Below are 26,821 nucleotides of genomic sequence, written 5' to 3'. Positions count from 1 at the left end.
TAATTCACCTGTCCTAAAATTCATCATTTAAAAGCACAGTTGACCCTTGAACAATGCAGAGGTTAGGGGTGCTGACCCTCCACACAGTTGAATATCTGTGTATAACTTTATAGTCAGCACTCTGTCCACTGTTATGCATCCGTGGATTCAACCAACCATGGCTCATGTAGTACCATAGTACTTACTTTAAAAAAAAAAATCTTCGTAAGGTGGACTTGTGCAGTTCAAACTCACGTTGTTCAAGGGTTAACTATACAATTCAGTGGTTTTTATTATATTTACAAGGTTGTGCTACTATCACTATCACCTACTCCCAGAACATTTTCATTACCCAGAAAGAAACCCCATAGCCATTAGCAGTCACTCCCTATTCCCCTCCTCCCCTCAGCCCTAGACACCCACTTTCTTTCTCTGTGGATTTGCCTGTTCTGGACACTTCATAAAAATGGAATCACAGAAATATGAGGCCTTTTGTGGCTGCTTCTTTCACTTAGTGTAATGTTTTCAGAGTTCATCCATAGTGACACGTGTCAATATATATTTCTTTTTATGGCTAGATAATATTCCATCATACGGATACATCACATTTTATTCATTCATCTGTTGGTGGACATTTGTTTCTACTTTTTGGCTTAATATTATGATAATGCTGCTATGAATTTTCATATATATGTTTTGTGTGGACATACGTTTTCATTTCTCTTGCTAATATACCTAGAAGTGGAATTGTTGGGTCATATGGTACTCTGTTTAACTTTTTAAAAACTGTGGTAGAAAACACATAAAATGCACCATTTAAACCGTTTTTAACTGTATAGTTTAGTAGAGTTAAGTATATTCACATTGTTATGAAACACCTCCAGAACTCTTTTCGTCTTGTAAAACTGAAACTCTATACCCATTATACAACAATTTCCCTTTTTTCCCCTTCCCCAGCTCCTGGTAACTATCATGCCACTTTTTGTTTCTATAAATTTCACTACTTTAGATACCTCATATAAGTGGAATCATACAGTACTTGTCTTTTTTGACTGGCTTATTTCACTTAACATAATGTCCTCAAGGGTCATCCATGTTGTAACATGTGACAAGATTTCCGTCCTTTTTTAAGGCTGAATAATTAATTCCTTTGTGTGTATACACCACATTTTGTTTATCCTTTCACTCTTCGATGGCCATTTGGGTTGCTTCCACCTCTTGGCTATTGTTAGTAGTGCTGCTAGGAACATGGGCGTGCAAATCTCTTTGTGTCCCTGCTTTCAATTCTTTTGGATATATACCCAGAAGTAGGATTGCTGAACTATATGGTAGTTCTATTTTTAATTATTTGAGGAAGCGCCATACTGTTTCCCATAGTGTTTGCACCATTTTACATTCCTACAACGGTTCTGATTTCTTTGCATCCTTGCCAGCACTTGATATTTTCTGTTTATGGTTTTTTAAAAAAAGGTGCCATCCTTATGGGTGTGAGGTGACACATTGTGATTTTGATTTGCATTTCTCTAATTAGCTGTGTTGCTCATCTTTTCATATGTTGGTTGGCCATTTGAATATAATCTTTGGATAAATGTTCAAGTTCTTTGCTCGCTTTAATCAGGTTGAATTTTGTTGTTGAGTTGTAGGAATTCTTTATATGTTCTAGATATTAACCCTTTATCAGATAGATGACTTACAAATATGTTCTCTTATTCTGTAGGTTGCCTTTCACTCTGTTGATTGTGTCCTTTGCACAAAAGCTTTTAGGTTTGATGTCCCATTTGTCTATTTTTGCTCTTTTGGTGTCATAGCCAAGAAATCATTGCCAAATCCAATGTTATGAGGCTTTTCCCCTGTTTTCTTCTAGGAGTTTTAAAGTTTTTGGTCTTTAGGCCTCTAATCAATTTTTAGTTAATTTTTGTGTAAGGTGTAAGGTAAGAGTCCAAGTTTATTCTTTTGAGTGTGAATATCCACTTTTCCCTGTTTTCCTTCTGAAGAATGCCAAATTGTTTTCTAAAGTGGCTGCACCATTTTATATTCCCTTAGGCAGTGTATGAGGATTCCATTTGTTATTTATTGCTTGTCTTTTTCTAATATATCATCAACTACAATTTTTTTGGTATTTTTTTATTGTGGTAAAATATACATAACATAAAATCTATCATTTTAGCCATACCATAAAGTGTGCAATTCAGTGGCATTAAGTACATTCACAGTGTTGTGCAACCGTCATCACTGTCCATTTCTAGAACTTTTAGGCATTCCAAACAAACTCTGTACCCATTAAACAACAACTTCCCATTTCCCCTACCCCTTAGCCTTTGGTAACCACCATTCTACTTTCTGTTTCTGTGAGTTTGCCTACACTTCATGTAAGTGGAATTATAAAATATGTTTTTGTGTCTGGCTTCTTTTGTTTAGCATACTGTTTTCCAGGTTCATCCACATTTTAGCACATATCAGAATTTCATTCTTTTTTAAGGCTGAATAATATTGCATTCTTTTTTCAATTTTTTTAAAAAATTGAAGCATAGTTGATTTACAATGTTATGTTAATTTCTGCTATACAGCAAAGTGATTCAGTTATATATATACATTCATTTTTTAAAATATTCTTCTCCATTATGGTTTATCATAGAATATTGAATATAGTTCTTTGTGCTATACAATAGGACCTTGTTGTTTATCCATTCTATATATAAAAGCTCACATCTGCTAACCCCAACCTCCCATTCCATCCCTCCCCCAGCTTCCTCCCCCTTGGCAACCACAGGTCTGTTCTCTATGTCTGTCTGTTTCTGTTTCATAGATAGGTTCATTTGTGTCATATTCTAGATTCCACGTATAAGTGATATCATATATTTGTCTTTCTCTTTCTGACTTGACTTCATTTAGTATGATAATCTGTAGTTGCATCCATGTTGCTGCAAATGGCATTATTTCATTCTTTTTTATGGCTGAGTAGTATTCCATTGTATATATGTGCCACGTCTTCTTTATCCATTCATCCATCGATGGACATTCAGGTTGTTTCCATGTCTTGGCTATTGTGAATAGTGCTGCTATGAACATAGGGGGTGCATGTATCTTTTTGAGTTACAGTTTTGTCTGGATATGTGCCCAGGAGTGGGATTGCTGGATCCTTTGGTAATTCTGTTTTTAGTTTTCTGAGGAACCTCCATACTGTTTTCCACAGTGGCTGCAGAATCTTACATTCCCACGAACAGTATAAGAGAGTTGCCTTTTCTCCACACCCACTCCAGCATTTGTTATTTGTAGACTTTATAATGATGGCCATTCTGACCAGTGTGAGGTGGTACCTCATTGTAGTTTTAGTTTTTTATTTTTTATTTTTTATTTGTCTATTTATTTTAACATCTTTATTGGAATATAATTGCTTTACAATGGTGTGTTAGTTTCTGCTTTATAACAAAGTGAATCAGTTATACATATACATATGTTCCCATATCTCTTCCCTCTTGCATCTCCCTCCCTCCCTATCCCACCCCTCTAGGTGGTCACAAAGCACCAAGCTGATCTCCCTGTGCTATGCGGCTGCTTGCCACTAGCTAGCTATTTTACGTTTGGTAGTGTATATATGTCCATGCCACTCTCTCACTTTGTCACAGCTTACCCTTCCCCCTCCCCATATCCTCAAGTCCATTCTCTAGTAGGTCTGTGTCTTTATTCCCATCTTGCCGCTAGGTTCTTCATGACCTTTTTTTTTTTTTCCCTTAGATTCCATATATATGTGTTAGCATACAGTATTTGTTTTTCTCTTTCTGACTTACTTCACTCTGTATGACAGACTCTGGGTCCATCCACCTCACTAAAAATACCTCAATTTTGTTTCTTTTTATGGCTGAGTAATATTCCATTGTATATATGTGCCACATCTTCTTTATCCATTCATCTGTTGATGGACACTTAGGTTGCTTCCATGTCCTGGCTATTGTAAATAGAGCTGCAATGAACATTTTCGTACATGACTCTCTTTGAACTATGGTTTTCTCAGGGTATATGTCCAGTAGTGGGATTGCTGGGTCGTATGGTAGTTCTATTTTTAGTTTTTTAAGGAACCTCCATACTGTTCTCCATAGTGGCTGTATCAGTTTACATTCCCACCAACAGTGCAAGAGGGTTCCCTTTTCTACATACCCTCTCCAGCATTTATTGTGTGTAGATTTTTTGATGATGGCCATTCTGACCAGTGTGAGATGATGTCTCATTGTAGTTTTGATTTGCATTTCTCTAATGATTAGTGATGAGCATCCTTTCATGTGTTTGTTGGCAATCTGTATATCTTCTTCGGAGAAATGTCTATTTAGGTCTTCTGCCCATTTTTGGATGGACTTGTTTGTTTTTTTGATATTGAGCTGCATGAGCTGCTTGTAAATTTTGGAGATTAATCCTTTTATTTTTCCCTAAATTTATTTATTTCATTCTTGGCTGCGTTAGGTCTTTGTTTCTGTGCGAGGGCTCTCTCCAGTTGCGGCGAGTGGGGGCCACTCCTCATTGCGGTGCGCGGGCCTCTCACTGTTGCAGCTTCTCTTGTTGCGGAGCACAGGCTCCAGACGCGCAGGCTCCGTAGTTGTGGCTCATGGGCCCAGCCGCTCCGCGGCACGTGAGATCTTCCCAGACCAGGGCTCGAACCCATGTCCCCTGCATTGGCAGGCAGACTCTCAACCACTGTGCCACCAGGGAAGCCCAGAGATTAATCCTTTGTCAATTGCTTCATTTGCAAATATTTTCTCTCATTCTGAGGGTTGTCTTTTGGTCTTGTTTATGGTTTCCTTTGCTGTGCAAAAGCTTTTAAGTTTCATTAGGTCCCATTTGTTTATTTTTGTTTTTATTTCCATTTCTCTAGGAGGTGGGTCAAAAAGGATCTTGCTGTGATTTATGTCATAGAGTGTTCTGCCTATGTTTTCCTCTAAGAGTTTTATACTGTCTGGCCTTACATTTAGGTCTTTAATCCATTTTGAGTTTATTTTTGTGTATGGTGTTAGGGAGTGTTCTAATTTCATACTTTTACATGTACCTGTCCAGTTTTCCCAGCACCACTTATTGAAGAGACTGTCTTTTCTCCACTGTATATTCTTGCCTCCTTTATCAAAGATAAGGTGACCATATGTGTGTGGGTTTATCTCTGGGCTTTCTATCCTGTTCCATTGATCTATATTTCTGTTTTTGTACCAGTAGCATCCTGTCTTGATTACTGTAGCTTTGTAGTATAGTCTGAAGTCAGGGAGCCTGATTCCTCCAGCTCCGTTTTTCTTTCTCAAGATTGCTTTGGCTATTTGGGGTCTTTTGCAGTTCCATACAAATTGTGAAATTGTTTGTTCTAGTTCTGTGAAAAATGCCAGTGGCAGTTTGATAGGGATTGCATTGAATCTGTAGATTGCTTTGGGTAGTAGAGTCATTTTCACAATGTTGATTTTTCCAATCCAAGAACATGGTATATCTCTCCATCTATTTGTATCATCTTTAATTTCTTTCGTCAGTGTCTTATAATTTTCTGCATACAGGTCTTTTGTCTCCTTAGGTAGGTTTATTCCTAGATATTTTATTCTTTTTGTTGCAGTGGTAAACGAGAGTGTTTTCTTAATATGACTTTCAGATTTTTCATCATTAGTGTATAGAAATGCAAGAGATTTCTGTGCATTAATTTTGTATCTTGCTACTTTACCAAATTCATTGATTAGCTTCAGTAGTTTTCTGGTAGCATCTTTAGGATTCTTTATGTATAGTATCGTACCATCTACAAACAGTGACAGCTTTACTTCTTCTTTTCCGATTTGGATTCCTTTTATTTCTTTTTCTTCTCTGATTGCTGTGGCTAAAACTTCCAAAACTATGTTGAATAATAGCGGTGAGAGTGGGCAACCTTGTCTTGTTCCTGATCGTAGTGGAAATGGTATCAGTTTTTCACCATTGAGGACGATGTTGGCTGTGGGTTTGTCATATATGACCTTTATTATGTTGAGGAAAGTTCCCTCTATGCCTACTTTCTGCAGGGTTTTTATCATAAATGGGTGTTGAATTTTGTTGAAAGCTTTCTCTGCATCTATTGAGATGATCATATGGTTTTTCTCCTTCAATTTGTTAATATGGTGTATCACGTTGATTGATTTGCATATACTGAAGAATCCTTGCATTCCTGGGATAAACCCCACTTGATCATGGTGTATGATCCTTTTAATGTGCTGCTGGAGTCTGTTTGCTAGTATTTTGTTGAGGATTTTTGCGTCTATGTTCATCAGTGATATTGGCCTGTAGTTTTCTTTCTTTGTGATATCTTTTTTTTGTTTTTGAAAGTTACTTTATTTTTATTTTTTATTTTATTTTATTTTATTTTTGGCTGTGTTGGGTCTTTGTTTCTGTGCGAGGGCTTTCTCTAGTTGCGGCAAGCGGGGGCCACTCTTCATCGCGGTGCGCGGGCGTCTCACTATCGTGGCCTCTCTTGTTGCGGAGCACAGGCTCCAGATGCGCTGGCTTAGTAGTTGTGGCTCATGGGCCTAGTTGCTCCGCAGCATGTGGGATCTTCCCAGACCAGGGCTCAAACCCATGCCCCCTGCATTGGCAGGCAGATTCTCAACCACTGCGCCACCAGGGAAGCCCCTCTTTGTGACATCTTTGTCTGGTTTTGGTATCAGGGTGATGGTGGCCTCATAGAATGAGTTGGGGAGTGTTCCTCCCTCTGCTATATTCTGGAAGAGTTTGAGAAGGATAGGTGTTAGCTCTTCTCTAAATGTTTGATAGAATTCGCCTGTGAAGCCATCTGGTCCTGGACTTTTGTTTGTTGGAACATTTTTAATCACAGTTTCAATTTCAGTGCTTGTGATTGGTCTGTTCATATTTTCTATTTCTTCCTGGTTCAGTCTCGGAAGGTTGTGCATTTCTAAGAATTTGTCCATTTCTTCCAGGTTGTCCATTTTATTGGCATAGAGTTGCTTGTAGTAATGTCTTATGATCCTTTGTATTTCTGCAGTGTCAGTTGTTACTTCTCCTTTTTCATTTCTAATTCTATTGATTTGAGTATTCTCCCTTTTTTCTTGATAAGTCTGACTAATGGTTTATCAATTTTGTTTATCTTCTCAAAGAACCAGCTTTTAGTTTTATTAATCTTTGCTATTGTTTCCTTCATTTCTTTTTCATTTATTTCTGATCTGATCTTTATGATTTCTTTCCTTCTGCTAACTTTGGGGTTTTTTTGTTCTTCTTTCTCTAATTGCTTTAGGTGTAAGATTAGGTTGTTTATTTGAGATGTTTCTTGTTTCTTAAGGTAGGATTTTATTGCTGTAAACTTCCCTCTTAGAACTGCTTTTGCTGCATCCATAGGTTTTGGGTCATTGTGTTTTCATTGTCATTTGTTTCTAGGTATTTTTTGATTTCCTTTCATTTCTTCAGTGATCTCTTGGTTATTAAGTAGTGTATTGTTTAGCCTCCATGTGCTGGTATTTTTTACAGATTTTTTCCTGTAATTGATATCTAGTCTCATAGCATTGTGGTCAGAAAAGATACCTGATGTGATTTCAGTTTTCTTAAATTTACGAAGGCTTGATTTGTGACCCAAGATATGATCTATCCTGGAGAATGTTCCATGAGCACTTGAAAAGAATGTGTATTCTGTTGTTTTTGGATGGAATGTCCTATAAATATCAGTTAAGTCCATCTTGTTTAATGTATCTTTTAAAGCTTGTGTTTCCATATTTATTTTCATTTTGGATGATCTGTCCATTGGTGAAAGTGGGGTGTTAAAGTCCCCTACTATTATTGTGTTACTGTTGATTTCCCCTTTTATGGCTGTTAGCATTTGCCTTATTTATTGAGGTGCTCCTATGTTGGGTGCATAAATATTTACAATTGTTATATCTTCTTCTTGGATCGATCCCTTGATCATTATGTAGTGTCCTTCTTTGTCTCTTGTAATAGTCTTTATTTTAAAGTCTATTTTGTCTGATATGAGAATTGCTACTCCAGCTTTCTTTTGATTTCCATTTGCATGGAATATCTCTTTCCATCCCCTCACTTTCAGTCTCTATGTGTCCCTGGGTCTGAAGTGGGTCTCTTGTAGACAGCATATATACGGGTCTTGTTTTTGTATCCATTCAGCCAGTCTATGTCTTTTGGTTGGAGCATTTAATCCATTTACATTTAAGGTAATTATTGATATGTATGTTCCTATTCCCATTTTCTTAATTGTTTTGGGTTTGTTATTGTAGGTCTTTCCCTTCTCTTGTGTTTCCTGCCTAGAGAAGTTCCTTTAGCATTTGTTGTAAAGCTGGTTTGGTGGCGCTGAATTCTCTTAGCTTTTGCTTGTCTGTAAAGGTTTTAATTTCTCCATCAAATCTGAATGAGATCCTTGCTGGGTAGAGTAATCTTGGTTGTAGGTTTTTCTCCTTCATCACTTTAAATATGTCCTGCCACTCCCTTCTGGCTTGCAGAGTTTCTGCTGAAAGATCAGCTGTTAACCTTATGGGGATTCCCTTGTGTGTTATTTGTCGTTTTTCCCTTGCTGCTTTTAATATTTTTTCTTTGTATTTAATTTTTGGTAGTTTGATTAATATGTGTCTTGGTGTGTTTCTGCTTGGATTTATCCTGTGTGGGACTCTCTCTGCTCCCTGGACTTGATTAACTCTTTCCTTTCCCATATTAGGGAAGTTTTCACCTATAATCTCTTCAGATATTTTCTCAGTGCCTTTCTCTTTCTCTTCTTCTTCTGGGACCCCTGTAATTCATATGTTGGCGTGTTTAATGTTGTCCCAGAGGTCTCTGAGACTGTCCTCGGTTCTTTTCATTCTTTTTTCTTCATTCTGCTCATCAGTAGTTATTTCCACTATTTTATCTTCCAGGTCACTTATCCGTTCTTCTGCCTCAGTTATTGTGCTATTGATCCCTTGTAGAGAATTTTTAATTTCATTTATTGTGTTGTTCATCATTGTTTGTTTACTCTTTAGTTCTTCTAGGTCCTTGTTAAACGTTTCTTGTATTTTCTCTATTCTATTTCCAAGATTTTTCATCATCTTTACTATCATTATTCTGAATTCTTTTTCAGGTAGACTGCCTATGTCCTCTTCATTTGTTAGGTCTGGTGGATTTTTAACTTGCTCCTTCATCTGCTGTGTGTTTTTCTGTCGTCTCATTTTGCTTATCTTACTGTGTTTGGGATCTCCTTTTCGCAGGCTGCAGATTCGTAGTTCCTCTTGTTTTTGGTGTCTGTCCGCAGTGGCTAAGGCTGGTTCAGTGGGTTGTGTAGGCTTCCTGGTGGAGGAGACTAGTGCCTGTGTTCTGGTGGATGAGGCTGGATCTTGTCTTTCTGGTGGGCAGGTCCAGGTCTGGTGGTGTGTTTTGGGGTGTCTGTGGCCTTATTATGATTTTAGGCAGCCTCTCTGCTAATGGATGGGGTTGTATTCCTGTCTTTTTTTTTTTTTTTCCATACACACACACTGTATTTTATTTTTACAAGAGATAAATAGACTGACACCAAGCATTGTAAATGGATGACCACAACAAAAGCAACAATGATTGCAATTACCAAACACGAAACACACTCATGCTATGTCATAATATTGACATTCAGTCCAGTAATCCTCCACTTTAACAGCTCCTTTACTTTGCAGTGAAAATTGATTTGTATATTCTTTGCCTCTGAGTTCTTGTGGGATTTTTTTTTTTTTAATTCAAACAGAAAGTCACACAAATTATAATCATCCTCATCAGTTCACTCAGTCCCATGTAATTAATTTTTTTTTCATCTTGATCTCTTGTTAGCACTTTTATGAGTTCATCAGTTTTTCATTAGAGTTCTGAAAATGCTTATTCATTCAGTTCAGCGGTACAGTCAGTTACCAGAAACCTGTACTTGTCAGAGACTTTTCCATGAATTCCTTGAAGATGAAACCCTTTTATAGGAACATATTTGCAAAGGCATCACAGTACACCCAGAACTGTCTGTATATGACAAAAGACTTAAAAATGACCACGGTTAAAGATTTGATGAAAGTTCATAATGCAATTGACAAGGAAATTTAGTTATTTCTGAGATATACATTTTAAAGTAATAACTAGAATTGTGACATAACATTATACCAGAACATGTAAGATTTTTAGAAATTTCATGTAATTTCTGAAACATTTATATTAACATATTTCCATACAAATAACCCAATGAAAGTTTAGTATTAGTTGTTTTGTTTGTTTGTTTGTTTTATACTGCAGGTTCTTGTTAGTCATCAGTTTTATACACATCAGTGTATACATGTCAATCCCAATCGACCAATTCAGCACACCACTATCCCCACCCCACCGCAGTTTTCCCCCCTTGGTGTCCATATGTCTGCTCTCCACATCTGTGTCTCAACTTCTGCCTTGCAAACCGGCTCATCTGTACCATTTTTCTAGGTTCCACATACATGCGTTAATATACGATATTTGTTTTTCTCTTTCTGACTTACTTCATTCTGTATGACAGTCTCTAGATCCATCCACATCTCAGCAAATGACTCAATTTCGTTCCTTTTTATGGCTGAGTAATATTCCATTGTATATATTAACCATTCATCTGTTGATGGGCATTTAGGCTGCTTCCATGACCTGGCTATTGTAAATAGTGCTGCAATGAACATTGGGGTGCATGTGTCTTTTTGAATTATGGTCTTCTCTGGGTATATGCCCAGTAGTGGGATTGCTGGATCATATGGTAAATCTATTTTTAGTTTTTTAAGGAACCTCCATACTGTTCTCCATAGTGGCTGTATCAGTTTACATTCCCACCAACAGTGCAAGAGGGTTCCCTTTTCTCCACACTCTCTCCAGCATTTGTTGTTTGTAGATTTTCTGATGATGCCCATTCTAACTGGTGTGAGGGGTTACCTCATTGTCGTTTTGATTTGCATTTCTCTAATAATTAGTGATGTTGAGCAGCTTTTCATGTGCTTCTTCGCCACCTGTATGTCTTCCTTGGAGAAATATCTATTTAGGTCTTCTGCCCTTTTTTGGATTGGGTTGTTTGTTTCTTTAATATTGCGCTCAATGAGCTGTTTATATATTTTGGAGATTAATCCTTTGTCCGTTGATTCGTTTGCAAATATTTTCTCCCATTCTGAGGGTTGTCTTTTTGTTTTGTTTATGGTTTCCTTTGCTGTGCAAAAGCTTTGAAGTGTCATTAGGTCCCATTTGTTTATTTTTGTTTTTATTTCCATTACTCTAGGAGGTGGATCAAAAAAGATCTTGTTGCGATTGATGTCAAAGAGCGTTCTTCCTATGTTTTCCTCTAAGAGTTTTATAGTGTCCGGTCTTACATTTAGGTCTCTAATCCGTTTTGAGTTTATTTTTGTGTATGGTGTTAGGGAGTGTTCTAATTTCATTCTTTTACATGTAGCTGTCCAGTTTTCCCAGCACCACTTATTGAAGAGACTGTCTTTTCTCCATTGTATATCTTTGCCTCCTTTGTCATAGATTAGTTGACCATAGGTGAGTGGGTTTATCTCTGGGCTTTCTATCTTGTTCCATTGATCTACGTTTCTGTTTTTGTGCCAGTACCATATTGTCTTGATTACTGTAGCTTTGTAGTATAGTCTGAAGTCAGGGAGTCTGATTCCTCCAGCTCCGTTTTTTTCCCTCAAGACTGCTTTGGCTATTCGGGGTCTTTTGTGTCTTCATACAAATTTTAAGATGATTTGTTCTAGTTACGTAAAAAATGCCATTGGTAATTTGATAGGGATTGCATTGAATCTGTAGATTGCTTTGAGTAGTATAGTCATTTTCACAATATTGATTCTTCCAGTCCAAGAACATGGTATATCTCTCCATCTGTTGGTATCATCTTTAATTTCTTTCATCAGTGTCTTTTAGTTTTCTGCATACAGGTCTTTTGTCTCCCTAGGTAGGTTTATTACTAGGTATTTTATTCTTTTTGTTGCAATGGTAAATGGGAGTGTTTCCATAATTTCTCTTTCAGATTTTTCATCATTAGTGTATAGGAATGCAAGAGATTTCTGTGCATTAATTTTGTATCCTGCAACTTTACCAAATTCATTAATTAGCTCTAGTAGTTTTCTGGTGGCATTTTTAGGATTTTCTATGTATAGTATCATGTCATCTGCAAACAGTGACAGTTTTACTTCTTCTTTTCCAATTTGTGTTCCTTTTATTTCTTATTCTTCCCTGGTTGCCGTGGCTAGGACTTCCAAAACTATGTTGAATAATAGTGGTGAGAGGGGACATCCTTGTCTCGTTCCTGATCTTAGAGGAAATGCTTCCAGTTTTTCACCATTGAGAATGATGTTTGCTGTGGGTTTGTCGTATATGGCCTTTATTATATTGAGGTAGGTTCCCTCTATGCCCACTTTCTGGAGCATTTTTATCGTATATGGGTGTTGAATTTTGTCAAAAGCTTTTTCTGCATCTATTGAGATGATCATATGGTTTTTATTTTTCAGTTTGTTAATGTGGTGTATCACATTGATTGATTTGCGTATATTGAAGAATCCTTGCATCCCTGGGATAAATTCCACTTGATCATGGTGTATGATCCCTTTAATGTGTTGTTGGATTCTGTTTGCCAGTATTTTGTTGAGGATTTTTGCATCTATATTCATCAGTGATATTGGTCTGTAATTTTCTTTTTTTGTAGTATCTTTGTCTGGTTTTGGTATCAGGGTGATGGTGGCCTCATAGAATGAGTTTGGGAGTGTTCCTTCCTCTGCAGTTTTTTGGAAGAGTTTGAGAAGGATGGGTGTTAGCTATTCTCTAAATGTTTGATAGAATTCACCTGTGAAGACATCTGGTCCTGGACTTTTGTTTGCTGGAAGATTTTTAATCACAGTTTCAATTTCAGTGCTTGTGATTGGTCTGTTCATATTTTCTATTTCTTCCTGGTTCAGTCTTGGAGGGTTATACCTTTCTAAGAATTTGTCCATTTCTTCCAGGTTGTCCATTTTATTGGCATAAAGTTGCTTGTAGTAGTCTCTTAGGATGCTTTGTAGTAGTCTCTTAGGATGCTTATTTCTGCGGTGTCTGTTGTAACTTCTCCTTTTTCATTTCTGATTTTATTGATTTGAGTCCTCTCCCTCTTTTTCTTGATGAGTCTGGCTAATGGCTTATCAATTTTGTTTATCTTCTCAAAGAACCAACTTTTAGTTTTATTGATCTTTGCTATTGTTTTCTTTGTTTCTATTTCATTTATTTCTGCTCTGATCTTTATGATTTCTTCCCTGCTGCTAACTTTGGGTTTTGTTTGTTCTTCTTTCTCTAGTTTCTTTAGGTGTGAGGTTAGATTGTTTACTTGAGATTTTTCTTGTTTCTTTAGGTAGGCTTGTATAGCTATAAACTTTCCTCTTAGAACTGCTTTCGCTGCATCCCATAGGTTTTGGGTCGTCGTGTTTTCATTGTCATTTGTCTCTAGGTATTTTTTTATTTCCTCTTTGATTTCTTCAGTGATCTCTTGGTTATTTAGTAACGTATTGTTTAGCCTCCATGTGTTTGTCTTTTTTACGTGTTTTTCCCTGTAATTCATTTCTAATCTCATAGCGTTGTGGTCAGAAAAGATGCTTGATATGATTTCAATTTTCTTAAATTTACTGAGGCTTGATTTGTGACCCAAGATGTGATCTATCCTGGAGAATGTTCCGTGCGCACTTGAGAAGAACGTGTAATCTGCTGTTTTTGGATGGAATGTCCTATATATATCAATTAAATAGATTTAATTGTGGTCTATTGTGTCATTTAAAGCTTCTGTTTCCTTATTTATTTTCATTTTGGATGATCTGTCCATTGGTGTAAGTGAGGTGTTAAAGTCCCCCACTATGATTGTGTTACTGTCAATTTCCGCTTTTATAGCTGTTAGCAGTTGCCTTATGTATTGAGGTGCTCCTATGTTGGGTGCATATATATTTATAATTGTTATATCTTCTTCTTGGATTGATCCCTTGATCATTATGTAGTGTCCTTCCTTGTCTCTTGTAACATTCTTTATTTTAAAGTCTATTTTATCTGATATGAGTATAGCTACTCCAGCTTTCGTTTGATTTCCATTTGCATGGAATATCTTTTTCCATCCCCTCACTTTCAGTCTGTACGTGTCCCTAGGTCTAAAGTGGGTCTCTTGTAGACAGCATATATATGGGTCTTGTTTTTGTATCCATTCAGCCAGTCTATGTCTTTTGGTTGGGACATTTAATCCATTCACGTTTAAGGTAATTATCGATATGTATGTTCCTATGACCATTTTCTTAATTGTTTTGGGTTTGTTTTTGTAGGTCCTTTCCTTCTCTTGTGTTTCCCACTTAGAGAAGTTCCTTTAGCATTTGTTGTAAAGCTGGTTGGGTGGTGCTGAATTCTCTTAGCTTTTGCTTGTCTCTAAAGCTTTTGATTTCTCCATCAAATCTAAATGAGATCCTTGCCGGGTAGAGTAATCTTGGTTGTAGGTTCTTCCCTTTCATCACTTTAAGTATATCATGCCACTCCCTTCTGGCTTGCAGAGTTTCTGCTGAGAAATCAGCTGTTAACCTTATGGGAGTTCTGGCTTGCAGAGTTTCTGCTGAGAAATCAGCTGTTAACCTTATGGGAGTTCCCTTGTATGTTATTTGTCGTTTTTCCCTTGCTGCTTTCAATAATTTTTCTTTGTCTTTAATTTTTGCCACTTTGATTACTATGTGTCTCGGCGTGTTTCTCCTTGGGTTTATCCTGTATGGGACTCTCTGCGCTTCCTGGACTTGGGTGGCTATTTCCTTTCCCATGTTAGGGAAGTTTTCGACTATAATCTCTTCAAATATTTTCTCTGGTCCTTTCTCTCTCTCTTCACCTTCTGGGACCCCTATAATGCGAATGTTGTTGCATTTAATGTTGTCCCAGAGGTCTCTTAAGCTGTATTCATTTCTTTTCATTCTTTTTTCTTTAGTCTGTTCCGCAGCAGTGAATTCCACCATTCTGTCTTCCAGGTCACTTATCCGTTCTTCTGTCTCAGTTATTCCGCTATTGATTCCTTCTAGTGTAGTTTTCATTTCAGTTATTGTATTGGTCATCTCTGTTTGTTTGTTCTTTAATTCTTCTAGGTCTTTGTTAATCATTTCTTGCATCTTCTCAATCTTTGCCTCCATTCTTATTCCGAGGTCCTGGATCATCTTCACTATCATTATTCTGAATTCTTTTTCTGGAAGGTTGCCTATCTCCACTTCATTTAGTTGTTTTTCTGGGTTTTTTTTCTTGTTCCTTCATCTGGTACATAGCCCTTTGCCTTTTCATCTTGTCTATCTTTCTGTAACTGTGGTTTTTGGTCCACAGGCTGCAGGATTGTAGTTCTTCTTGCTTCTGCTGTCTGCCCTCTGGTGGTTGAGGCTATCTAAGAGGCCTGATGGGAGGCTCTGGTGGTGGGTAGAGCTGACTGTTGCTGTGGCGGTCAGAGCTCTGTAAAACTTTAATCCACTTGACTGTTGATGGGTGGGGCTGGGTTCCCTCCCTGTTGGTTGTTTGGCCTGAGGCAACCCAACACTGGAGCATACCTGGGCTCTTTGGTCAGGTTAATGGCAGACTCTGGGAGGGCTCACGCCAAGGAGCACTTCCCAGAACCTCCACTGCCAGAGTCCTTGTCCCCACGGTGAAACAGAGCCACCCCCCGCCTCTGCAGGAGACCCCCCAACACCATCAGGTAGGTCTGGTTCAGTCTCCCCCACGGTCACTGCTCCTTCCCCTGGGTCCCGATGCGCACACTACTTTGTGTGTGCCCTCCAAGAGTGGGGTCTCTGTTTCCCCCAGTCCTGTCGAAGTCCTGCAATCAATTCCCACTAGGCTTCAAAGTCTGCTTCTCTAGGAATTCCTCCTCCCGTTGCCGGACCCCCAGGTTGGGAAGCCTGACGTGGGGCTCAGAACCTTCACTCCAGTGGGTGGACTTCTGTGGTATAAGTGTTCTCCAGTCTGTGAGTCACCCACCCAGCAGTTATGGGATTAGATTTTACTCTGATTGCGCCCCTCCTACCGTCTCACTGTGGCTTCTCCTCTGTCCTTGGACGTGGGGTATCCTCCTTGGTGAAGTCCAGGGTCTTCCTGTCAATGATTGTCCAGCAGACAGTTGTGATTCTGGTGCTCTCAGAAGAGGGAGTGAGAGCACGTCCTTCTACTCCGCCATCTTGGTTAATCCTCCCATCCCTATTCTTTTGTCTTTGTTTTTTCTTTTTTTTTTTGCCCTACCCAGGTACATGGGGAGTTTCTTGCCTTTTGGGAGGTCTGAGGTCTTCTGTCAGCGTTCAGTAGGTGTCGTATACGAGCTGTTCCACATGTAGATGTATTTCTGATGTATTTGTGGAGAGGAACGTGATCTCCGCATCTTACTCTTCCGCCATCTTGAAGCTCCCGGTGTAGTTTTAGTTTTGATTTGCGTTTCTCTAATAATTAGTGATGTTGAGCATCCTTTCATGTGTCTGTTGGCCACCTGTATGTCTTCTTTGGAGAGATGTCTATTTAGGTCTTCTGCTTTTTGTTTGATTTTTTTTTTTTTTTTGTCCCCGCCACGTGGCTTGTGGGCTCTTAGTTCCCTGATCAGTGATTAAACCCCGGCCCTCGGCAGTGAAACCACTGCATCCTAACCACTGGACCATCAGGGAAGCCCCTGGGTTGTTTGTTTTTTTGTTGTTGTATGAACTGTTTGTATATTTTGAAAGTTAAGCTCTTGTCAGTTGCATTGTTTGCACATGTTTTCTCACATTCTGTAGGTTGTCTTTTCGTTTTGTTTATGGTTTCCTTTGCTGTGCAAAAGCTTGTAAGTTGGATTAGGTCTCATTTGTTTATTTTTGTTTTTATTTCTATTGCCTTGGGAGACTGACCTGAGAAAACATTGGTATGATTTATGTCAGAGAATGTTTTGCCTGTGATCTCTTCTAGGAGTTTTATGGTGTCATGTCTTACGTTTAAGCCTTTAAGCCATTTTGAGTTTATTTTTGTGTGTGGTGAGAGTGTTCTGACTTCATCAGTTTACACACGGCTGTCCCACTTTCCCAACATCACTTGCTGAAGAGACTGTCTTTTTCCCATTGTATTTAAGGCAGAATAATATTGCATTGTATGTATACACTGCATTTTGTTTATCCAGTCATCTGTTGATGGGCATTTGGTTTGTTTCACCTTTTGGCTATTGTGAATAATGCTGCTAAGAACATGCAGTATAAGTCTGTTTTAAGTCCCTGCTTTCAATTCTCTGTAGTATATATTTAGAAATGGAATTGCTGCATCATATGGTAATTCTGTGTTTAACTTTTTGAGGAACTGTTGAATTGTTTTTCACAGTAGTTGCACCATTTTACATTCCCACCAGCAATGTATCAATACAGGAGTTCCAGTTTCTCCATATCCTTGCCAATACTTGTTATTTTCCTTTTTTTCTTTTTTTTAATAATAGCCATCCTAATGTGTGGCAAGTGGTATCTCATGGTTTTGACTGCATTTCCCTAATGACTAGTAATGCTGAGCATCTTTTCATGTGCTGTTGTCCATTTATTCTTTGGAGAAATGTCTGTTTAAATCCTTTGTCCTTTTTTTAAATTTTGGCTGCGCCACATGTCATGTGGGATCTTAGTTCCCTGACCAGGGGACGAACCCACGTCCCCTGCAGTGGAAGTGCAGAGTCCTAACCACTGGACCACCAGGGAAGTCCCACTTTGTCCATTTTTTGAATTGTCTTTTTGTTGAGTTGTAAGAGTTCTTTATATATTCTGGATACTAGACCTTTATTAGATATATGATTTGCAAATATTTTTTCCTATTCTATGGGCTGTCATCACTTTAATAGTGTTCTTTGCAGCATGAACTTTTTAATGAAATCCATTTTATCCATTTTTTATTTTATTGTGCTTTAAGTGTTATATCAAGGAAACTGTGGCCTAATCCATGGTCACAAAAATTTACACCTATGTTTTCTTCTAAGAGTTTTATAGTTTTAGCTTTTACATTTAGGTCTTTGATTCATTTTGAATTAACGTTTGTATTCAGTTTGAGGAAGGTGTCCATGTTCATTCTTTTGCTGGTGGATATCTACTTGCTCTGGCACCATTTGTTAAAAAGACTATTCTTTTCCCATTGAATTGTCTTGGGACCACAGTAAAAAAAAAAAAACCAGTTGACATAGATGTATGGATGTACTTCTGAACTCTCAGTTCTATTCCATTGGTCTATATGTGTATCCTTATGACATACTGGCTTGAGTACTGTAGCTTTGTACTTTAAGTTTTCAAACTGGGAATTGTGAGTCTTCCAACTTTGTTAATATGGAGTATTACATTGATTATTATATGTTGAACCAGTTTTGCCTTTCTGAATAAATTCCACTTGGTCATTGTTTATAATTTCTTATATTCTGCTGGATTTGATTTGGTAGTATTTTCTTGAGGATTTTCCATCTGTGTTCATAACGGATATTGGTAGTTTTCTTGTGATGTCTTTGTCTGGTTTTGATGTCAAGGTAATACTGGCTGCATAGAATGAGTTGAGAAATGTTTCTTTCTCTTCTGTTTTTTGGAAGAGTTTGAAAAGAATTGATGTTGATTCTCCTTTATGTTTGCTATAATTCATCAGTTGTAGTAAGTTGAATAGTGTTTCCCAGAATTCATGTCCACTCAGAAACTCAGAGTGTTATTTGAAATAAGGTAACCCAGAAACTCAGTATTATCTTAATTGAAATAGTGAGATCATACTAGATTAAGGTAGGCCCTAAATCCAATGATTTGTGTCCTTATAACAAGAGAATAGGACAAAAAGACACATGCTGAAAAGCAGGCCCTGTGAAGAGATGGAGGCAGAGACTGGAGTGATGCTGCTATAAGCCAAGCAATGCCAAGAGCTACCAGAATCTAGGAAGAAGGAAAGAAGGACTCCTCTTCCCTAGAGTCTTCATAAGGAAGCATGACGCAGCTGACCATTTGATTTCAAATTTGATTTCAAATTTCTAGCCTCCAGAACTGTAAGAGAATACATTTCTGTTCTTTTAAGCCACCGAGTTTGTGGTAATTTATTATAGCAGCTCTAGGGAAGTAATATACTGGTAAAGCCATCTGGTCTTGGGCTTTTCTTTATGGGAAGTTTTTTGATTATTAATTCAATCTCTTTACCTATAAAAAAGGCCTATTCAGATTCTGTATTCCTTCTTCAGTCAGTTTCAGTGCTTTGTGTCTTTCTAGGAATTTGTCAGTTTCATCTAAGTTCTCATTTGTTGGTATACAATTGTTCATAGTATCCTTAGAATTCTTTTTATTTCTGTAAGGTAAGTGGTATCATTCTGCTTTCTTTCCTGATTTTAGTGATTTTGAGTCTTTTCTTCTTTTCTTTGTCAGTCTAGCTAAAGGTTTGTCAATTTTGTTGATCATTTCAAAGAACCAACTTTCAGTTTCATTGATTTTTCTCTGTTTTTCTATTCTCTACTTCATTTATCCAAACTCTTTATTATTCCCTTCTGCTTGCTTTAGGTTTACTTTGCTCTTTTTTTTCCCCTAGTTTATTAAAGTGGAACCTTAGGTTATTGCTTAGAGATCTTTTTTAGTGTAGGCATTCACAGCCCTGTTTTTGCTGTATCCTGTAAGTTTTAGTATTGTCTTAGTTAGCTTGATCTGCCATAACAAAATACCATAGATCAGGTGGCTTAAACAACGGAAATTAATTTTCTCACAATTCTGGGGGCTAGAAGTTAAAGATCAACGTGCCAGCATGGTCGGTTTCTGGTGAGAACTTTCTTAGCTTGTAGACTGCCACCTTGCTGTGTCTTCATATGGCAGGTAGAGAGAGCAAGAGCAAGCTCTCTGGTATCTCTGTTATAAGGACACTAATCCCATCATGAAGGCCCCACCTCAGCCTCCTCTAAATCTAAGTACCTCCTAAGGCCCCATTCCCAAATACATCCCACTAGGGGTTAAGGCATCAACATATGAATCTTCGGGGGACACAATTCAGTTCATAGCAGGTATGTTATATTTTTGTCTTCATCCATCTCAAAGTACTTCCGAATTTTCCTTGCTATTTCTTCTTTGACCCATTGGTTATTTAGGGGTGCGTTAATTCCACATATTTGTGAATTTTACAAATGTATTATTGACTTGTAATTTTATTCCATTGTTGTCAGAGAACCTACTGTTTATAATTACAGTTTTGAAATTTTCAGGTTGAAAATTTATTGAGACTTGTTTTGTGGCTGAACATATGGTCTATCCTGGATAATGTTCCACATGCACTTGAGAAGACTGTATTCTCTTGAGTGGCATATTCTATAGATGTCTGTTACGTCTGGTTTGTTTATAGTATTCAGGTCTTCTACATCTTTGCCGATAATCTAATTTTATCCATTATTACAAATGAGGTATTGAAGTCTCCCAGCTATTACTGAGTCATTTATTTTTCCCTTAAGTTCTGTCAGTTTTTACTTCATGTATTTTGGGTTTCTACTGTTAGAAGCATATATGTTTGTAATTGTTATATCTTCTTCATGGATATCAAGATTTTTTTTTTGACCCATTTTTCATTATATAATAGCATTCTTTGTCTCTAGTAACAAATACTGTCTTAAAGTCTACTTTGTCTTCTTCTTGTGGCTTTCTAGATCCCAGAAATATGTTGGAGGTTTTGTAAGCCCCTATGAACATATCATTCCTCATATTTTCGTTTTAAGATTTTTGTTTAGTCTCTATTATCCATCACCTCAGGCAGCTGCAAACTTAAACACTTCCCTGTAATTGCTTTTGACAAACGCCCCCTGGGGAAATGAGTTTTGTACTTAAGCTCCCAGGCAGGTCAAATACAGACATCCTTGCAAGTGGGGTCTTCCAAGAAACTATTATCAGATAGGTCAGATGACGATAATTCTTTGGGAACAAGGCTTTGAAAGAGATTCAGCTCCATTCTGTTATCTCTGGGGGCTGCCAGGGAAAGTGTATTTTCATGGCTAACATATCTGGAAAGCGGGGGGTGGCACTAGGGCAAGTTAAAATGCCTCAAAGCTCACTGTTCTTATCAAGATTTATCCATTTTTCTTAAAAAAATGCTGGGTTGCAGCAAGCCTTTGGCTAGTTACCAGAGTTCTGAAAAAGTAGATTCTAACATTTTTTGCCAATTTTTTCATTGCTTTTATGAAGGACAGAACTTTTGGTGGTCTTTACTCCATTATTCTTGCTGATAGAATCCAGTGCATCACTTTTGGTAAAGGTAGGCACTGAGGCAGCAGCAGCCTTCCCAAATCAATAGTGCCAAGCTGGTCCAAGACATGATTGAGTCAGGAGGAAGCAAGTAACACTCATCCTAAATGGAGATACAAACAGAGACCCTAAGCAGTTCTACCTCTCAAAGGAGAAGGAAGGAGGGGAGGGAACCATTTTCTTTGAGCATCTACATACTAGGTGCATCTACAATCTATTTAAGCCTCACTACAACCTTTATGATGTATAGCAAGAATTATCCTCTTTTTACAAATGAGGAAACTGAAATGAAGGTGGTGAAATGCCACAGGCCACAAAGCTTCTAAGTGACATACCTAGGATTCAGACCTGAAAAGGCCATTCCCTTTCTACCATATTTTTCATGTATTGAGTCATCTCTGTGTGACCACTACATGTAATCATGCTTTCTCATTTAATCATCACTCAACTCTTCGAGGTTGATTTTATTACCCCCATTTTACAGACGAGGAAACTGAGGCTGAGAGATTAGGCCTCTTGCCCAGGTTATAGTGTAAATAGGACAGAGTCAGTCCTGCTGGGCTCCTTCACCCTTACCTTCAGACAGTGTGCAACTTACCTTCAGACAGTGTGCAATGCTTCCTCAGTAGGCCTACGATTGTCATACCTCCTGGTCACTTGCCTCTGGGGACCAACCTATGCTGTTCCCCATATAAGGAGCCCTTTGCCTGGTATCTGAAGTTCTAGAGTGACCAAGATCAAAAGAAATCCCCTTGGCTACCCATGTCTCTGTGTCTAGTAGAAAGAGCACTACATTAGGAATTCTGGCTTAACCACTGAATTTTGCTCTCTGAAAACTTGTACCTCTTAGAGCTTCAGTTTTCTCATCTATAATTGGCCTTCAAAATGGGATAACCAGGGAAGAAAATATCTGCATTTTACTTTCTCTCTTTTTTGTTAGTGTATTTTATAATGAATTATAGTTGTTCATGTACATAATTTGGGTATATACGTTCAGTTGTTTACTGATGGGTTTTGCCTAATCGAAGATCACTGGTCTATGAAGTGAGGGGTTTGACCGCAGCGTGTTCCAGTACCAATATTCTGTCAAATTTACCAAAAAGGCCTCTTACATTTCGGTTGAAAACTTGGCAATGTTAACTCTTTGGCTACTGTTAACCTTGATATCCTTGGTTATCTTTCCCTTCAGGTCTTTTCCCTGGTTGTAATCTCTTCAGCCAGAGATGCTCTCTACTTCTCTACAGTGCTGTAGTGCTTGCGGTTTTTGGAATTGAGTGCTGTATGTCAGTGGTTTCAGGAAGTGGCCTGTGGAACTGGCAGAGTAGGCAGAGTAGTTGCCATTTTTCGGCAGGCAGGATGGGGCCCCATCTTGCTTTCTTTGCAGTGAACCATAACTGGAGCAAACTGCAAAGCCCTGACTTATCTTTATGACCATGGAAATCTGGGCCAAACTATTCTCAAGTCTTTTTTACCCTGAGATACCAAACACTGTGTATAACAATCTAGACCTAAGAGTCTCTGGGTGAGTAAAGATGTTTAACTCGGCAAAAGAAACTAAAGAACCCCAGGCAATACTAATCACTGCTCACTTCCTGTTATGATAAACCCCTGAGGTCTGTTCTGCAGCTGAGGAGGCTCTGCCCACCTTCCCTGCCCAGGGTTCCAGATTCCTCATTGGGATGTACACACAGTGCTCTTACTTGCCTTGTTTATGATCCCTTTCCCCCATTTTTTAAAAAATAAATACTGTTCCTCACATCATCTTGGAAAGAGTTGTAGTTATTTACTAAAGATGGTAAAATAGGGCTTCCCTGGTGGCGCAGTGGTTAAGAATCCACCTGCCAATGCAGGGTCACGGGTTCGAGCCCTGGTCTGGGAAGATCCCACATGCCACAGGGCAACTAAGCCTGTGTGCCACAACTGCTGAGCCCGCATGTCACAACTACCGAAGCCCGTGCGCATAGAGCCCATGCTCCACAACACGAGAAGCCACCGCAATAAGAAGCCCGCGCACTGCAACGAAGAGTAGCCCCCGCTCGCCACAACTAGAGAAAGCCCGTGCGCAGCAACGAAGACCCAACACAGTCAAAAATAAAAGAAAGAAATTTTTAAAAAAAGGAAGATAAAAAAAAATTTTTTAAAAGAAAGATGGTAAAATAGCTGTCATAATCATAGTCACAGACCTCACTAGCAGGGCATCTGATAAAATTGATAGGATCAGTTCAGTTAAATGCAGTAAAACACCATTTAGTGTGCTATGAAGAAAGATACTACCAGTTCATTGGACACACTACCAATTGTAAGATGCATCCTGATTTCAGATATTAAAATGGGAAAGAATGTCTTTGGAAAGGAAACTACCATTTTTCATAGATTCTAACTCTTAAGTGGGAGAGCAAAAACTAGAGAGACTAGGAATGCCAGTGGATAGCTGAGAGTCTTACAGAGTGCACAAATACGGGAGCCAAAGGAAAACTCCAAGATGTAGCAGCTGGCAGGGACTGTACAGTGAATATCTTCTAAAATAAATTATTTTACCAGAATGTTGCTGGAATCAGTCCTTATTTTCATTGAAGAAGTTGAAAGGGCTAGTTGCCTGTTGCCTAAAGAGACAGGATGAGTGAATACATGTTTAAATTTCTTTAATTCAAGTAGATGAGTGCCTACTATGTGTAAGGAGTTGTGGTACCTAAAATTAATGTATCTTTTTAAAGTTTGCGGTTTTTAAGAATAACTTAATTTCTTCCCTAGAATTAACTATTTAGTCACATTTTATCAGTAAACAAACTTACTCAATTTAGTGGTAGTTCTAGCAACATCAGTTCTTGCAGAAAAATAAAAGTCATCCAACTCCCACATGTAGACATATTTTCAAAAGCAGTTTCAAAAGTCTTCCAGACTATTCCTGAATTCTTATCTAATGAGTTTTTTTCTCAGACATGTGGATCTTCATCTTCACAGATGACTTTTTTTTTTTTAATTTTTAAAATTTTTTGGCCGTGCCGAGCAGCATGTGGGATCCTGGGATCCTAGTTCCCTGACCAGGGATTGAACCCGCACCCCCTGCAGTGGAAGCGCGGAGTCTTAACCGCTGGATCACCGGGGAAGTCCCTATATAGATGATCCATAGGTGTTTCCACAAGCTGTCCAGAAGTTAAAGAAGCATACCATTCCCTGTGGAAAAAGAAGCGATGTTATGTAGCTTTTTGACTCTTGGCCAAAGAACCTAATTCTGTACATTACTTCTGTCTTTGCCTTGGCCATTTTCAAGCAATAATTATAGATCTGATTATTTATTGAGAAGAGTGAACTGTTCTGAAGGAGTAAAATATGGATCTGAGTGAAGGAAGTTGGCTCCTAGAGCATTTTCCAGGAATTTTCTGACTTTACCAACCTGTGACAATTTTGATACTCAGAAACATTGATTTCACTTACTTTTCTTAGTTTACTTCCCCCCACCCCCCCAAGTATATAATACTCTTAAATAATGTGGTAGAAAATCTTATTTGGGTGGACTTTTTTTTTAAGATTTTTTTTTTTTTTTTTTGATGTGGACCACTTTTAAAGTCTTTATTGAACTTGCTACAACACTGCCTCTGTTTTATGTGTTTTGGTTTTTTGGCTGCGAGGCATGCGGCATCCCAGCTCCCCGACCAGGGATTGAACTCGCACCCCCCTGCAATGGAAGGCGAAGTCTCAACCACTGGACTGCCAGGGAAGTCCCTCGGGTGGACTTTTGATCAGACTTTCTTTGCTTTTATTTTTAACTTCCCTAAATTATAAATGTTTATTTTGTAGGTATCATAGCTGCAAATGTTTTTGTATTTTGTTTGTGGAGAGTACCTTCTCTACAGCGGACGATGATCAGATATTTCACATCCAGTCCAGCCTCAAGTAAGTCTAACTTGTGTGATTTTATTTTGAGGTAGAGGTAAAATGGAAGAAATATGCTTTATGGTAATTGAAGTGCTATAAAAAAGATGATTTACTTGTCAATAATTGTAAGCAAAATCTGGAGGATAGGCTGTAAACTCTTGGAGGACAGGAACCTCATTTCTGTTACAGCTGTGTCGAGGCACCTAAAATGTACCTTGCACATAGCAGATATCTAAATATTTTTTAGTGACTTAAGATCCATGATCGCTACAAGTTTACTCTTTGAAGAGACTATTATATACAATTTTATTTCCGTAATTGAAATAATTTACTAATTCTTTTTCTAACTAACTCTTTCTATAGGACAAGTTGCTTTCACTGACCTGAGAATCTTTATTGGTTGCTTACTAAGTAGAAAAGAGATTTAAGATAGCATTTTTCAAGTGGTAAAAAGCTGTCTTAAACTATCTTATCCGATCTTTTAACTAGCTCTGGTTTGTTTCGCATGTTTGTGTCATAATAATAATGAAAAAGTCTAAAATGGATCATTTTTACTGGCTGTGTGTTCCACAATTACAAGACTTTTTCTTTCTCTTGTAGAGGTCCTTTGTTCTCCAATGTTGCTGTCAACGTTCAGTCATTTCTCCTTGTTTCACATGGCAGCAAATATGTATGTCTTGTGGAGCTTCTCCTCCAGCATAGTGAACATTCTCGGTCAGGAGCAGTTCATGGCAGTATACTTATCTGCAGGTAATAAGCTTTCATCTTAGGACCTTTCAGAGTATAAGTGTTCTCCCCTATCTGGAGAAGGGACAAAGGGAATGATTATAGCCATATTCTATATACCGTAAGTGCTCAGTATGTATTTGTTTCTCAGATTGTATATAGAGAAGGATACAAACTGGTGTAGTGTTTAAGCATGTCATTTTTATCTCCCTAGGCCTTGGTTTCTTTAGCTCAGGCCCACCATTTTATAGATTAGTGGTTCCCAGAGTTCCGGGATGCCTCAATTATCTGGATCTGTGTTAAATAACCTTACGCTCATTTCCCAAGTGTGTTCAGTTTTCAGAAAACTTTCGATTAGCTATCCAATAAGATTGTCAAGAATGAGTTCGTTCTTTGTTGCAAGCATATATTAGCATGGAACCACTCAAGTCATCCTGGAGGTAGCATCATTTCCTTATTTCACTAGTAAATGATAGTGCAGGATTCCAGGTTCCTAGATGCTGCTAAATTGGCAGTTGGTTGATTATATTTTACTTATCTCAAAAAAAATTTTTTTTTACTTTCTGTTTGCAAAATGTACTTAATTATAACCATAAAGTGTAAAAATTCATTCCTAAAATCCCTTCATTTAAAAACAGTATATCTGGCAGATATGTGTAGTGAAAAGACACTGAGCTTGGAGATGGAAGGCCTAGGTTCAGATCCTGTTTCTGCTTACCAGCTGTGTGATGTTGCAGAAAAGACTATACCTCTCTGAGGATAATACTACTTACTCTCATATGACATGGGGTTGTAGAAGGGATAAAATAAAAGCACCTACCACAAGGCCCCGAGTGGGTACTTAATCAGTGTTAATTAAATACTCACGTGCGTCTAGTCTTCAAAACGGAAGCTGAGCAGTATCTTTGGCCTAATAAGGTAAGTGTGTAGTTCTTTCCCTGAGCACTAATGTTGTTGTAGGTACAAAGGGTCTGTTTCAAGTGCCATTAATTCCTGCTCTATAGAAAGTTGTTTTTTAAAATTAGCCATACTCAGTTCAGATGACATTGGTGCCAAAGGGACCTGTAAAGGATCATCTA

The 26,821-nt window shown here is 38.1% G+C and overlaps 1 protein-coding gene across 1 annotated transcript in view; it reads left to right on the top strand.

The window, feature by feature from the left end:
- PARL (presenilin associated rhomboid like) overlaps positions 1-26,821 on the top strand; it is a 60,882-nt gene that overhangs the window by 16,301 nt on the left and 17,760 nt on the right. Inside the window, exons 5-6 of the mRNA XM_059922051.1 lie at positions 24,939-25,034; positions 25,617-25,766. Coding sequence (XP_059778034.1) covers positions 24,939-25,034; positions 25,617-25,766 — 246 coding nt within the window. The remainder of the gene's footprint in view (positions 1-24,938; positions 25,035-25,616; positions 25,767-26,821) is intronic.

The sequence above is a fragment of the Balaenoptera ricei genome, chromosome 4 (genome assembly GCF_028023285.1).
Source record: "Balaenoptera ricei isolate mBalRic1 chromosome 4, mBalRic1.hap2, whole genome shotgun sequence".
NCBI classification, from domain to species: Eukaryota; Metazoa; Chordata; class Mammalia; order Artiodactyla; family Balaenopteridae; genus Balaenoptera; species Balaenoptera ricei.
The sequence above is the reverse complement of the archived record's forward strand: the minus strand, read 5'-3'. Positions and strand labels throughout refer to the sequence as shown.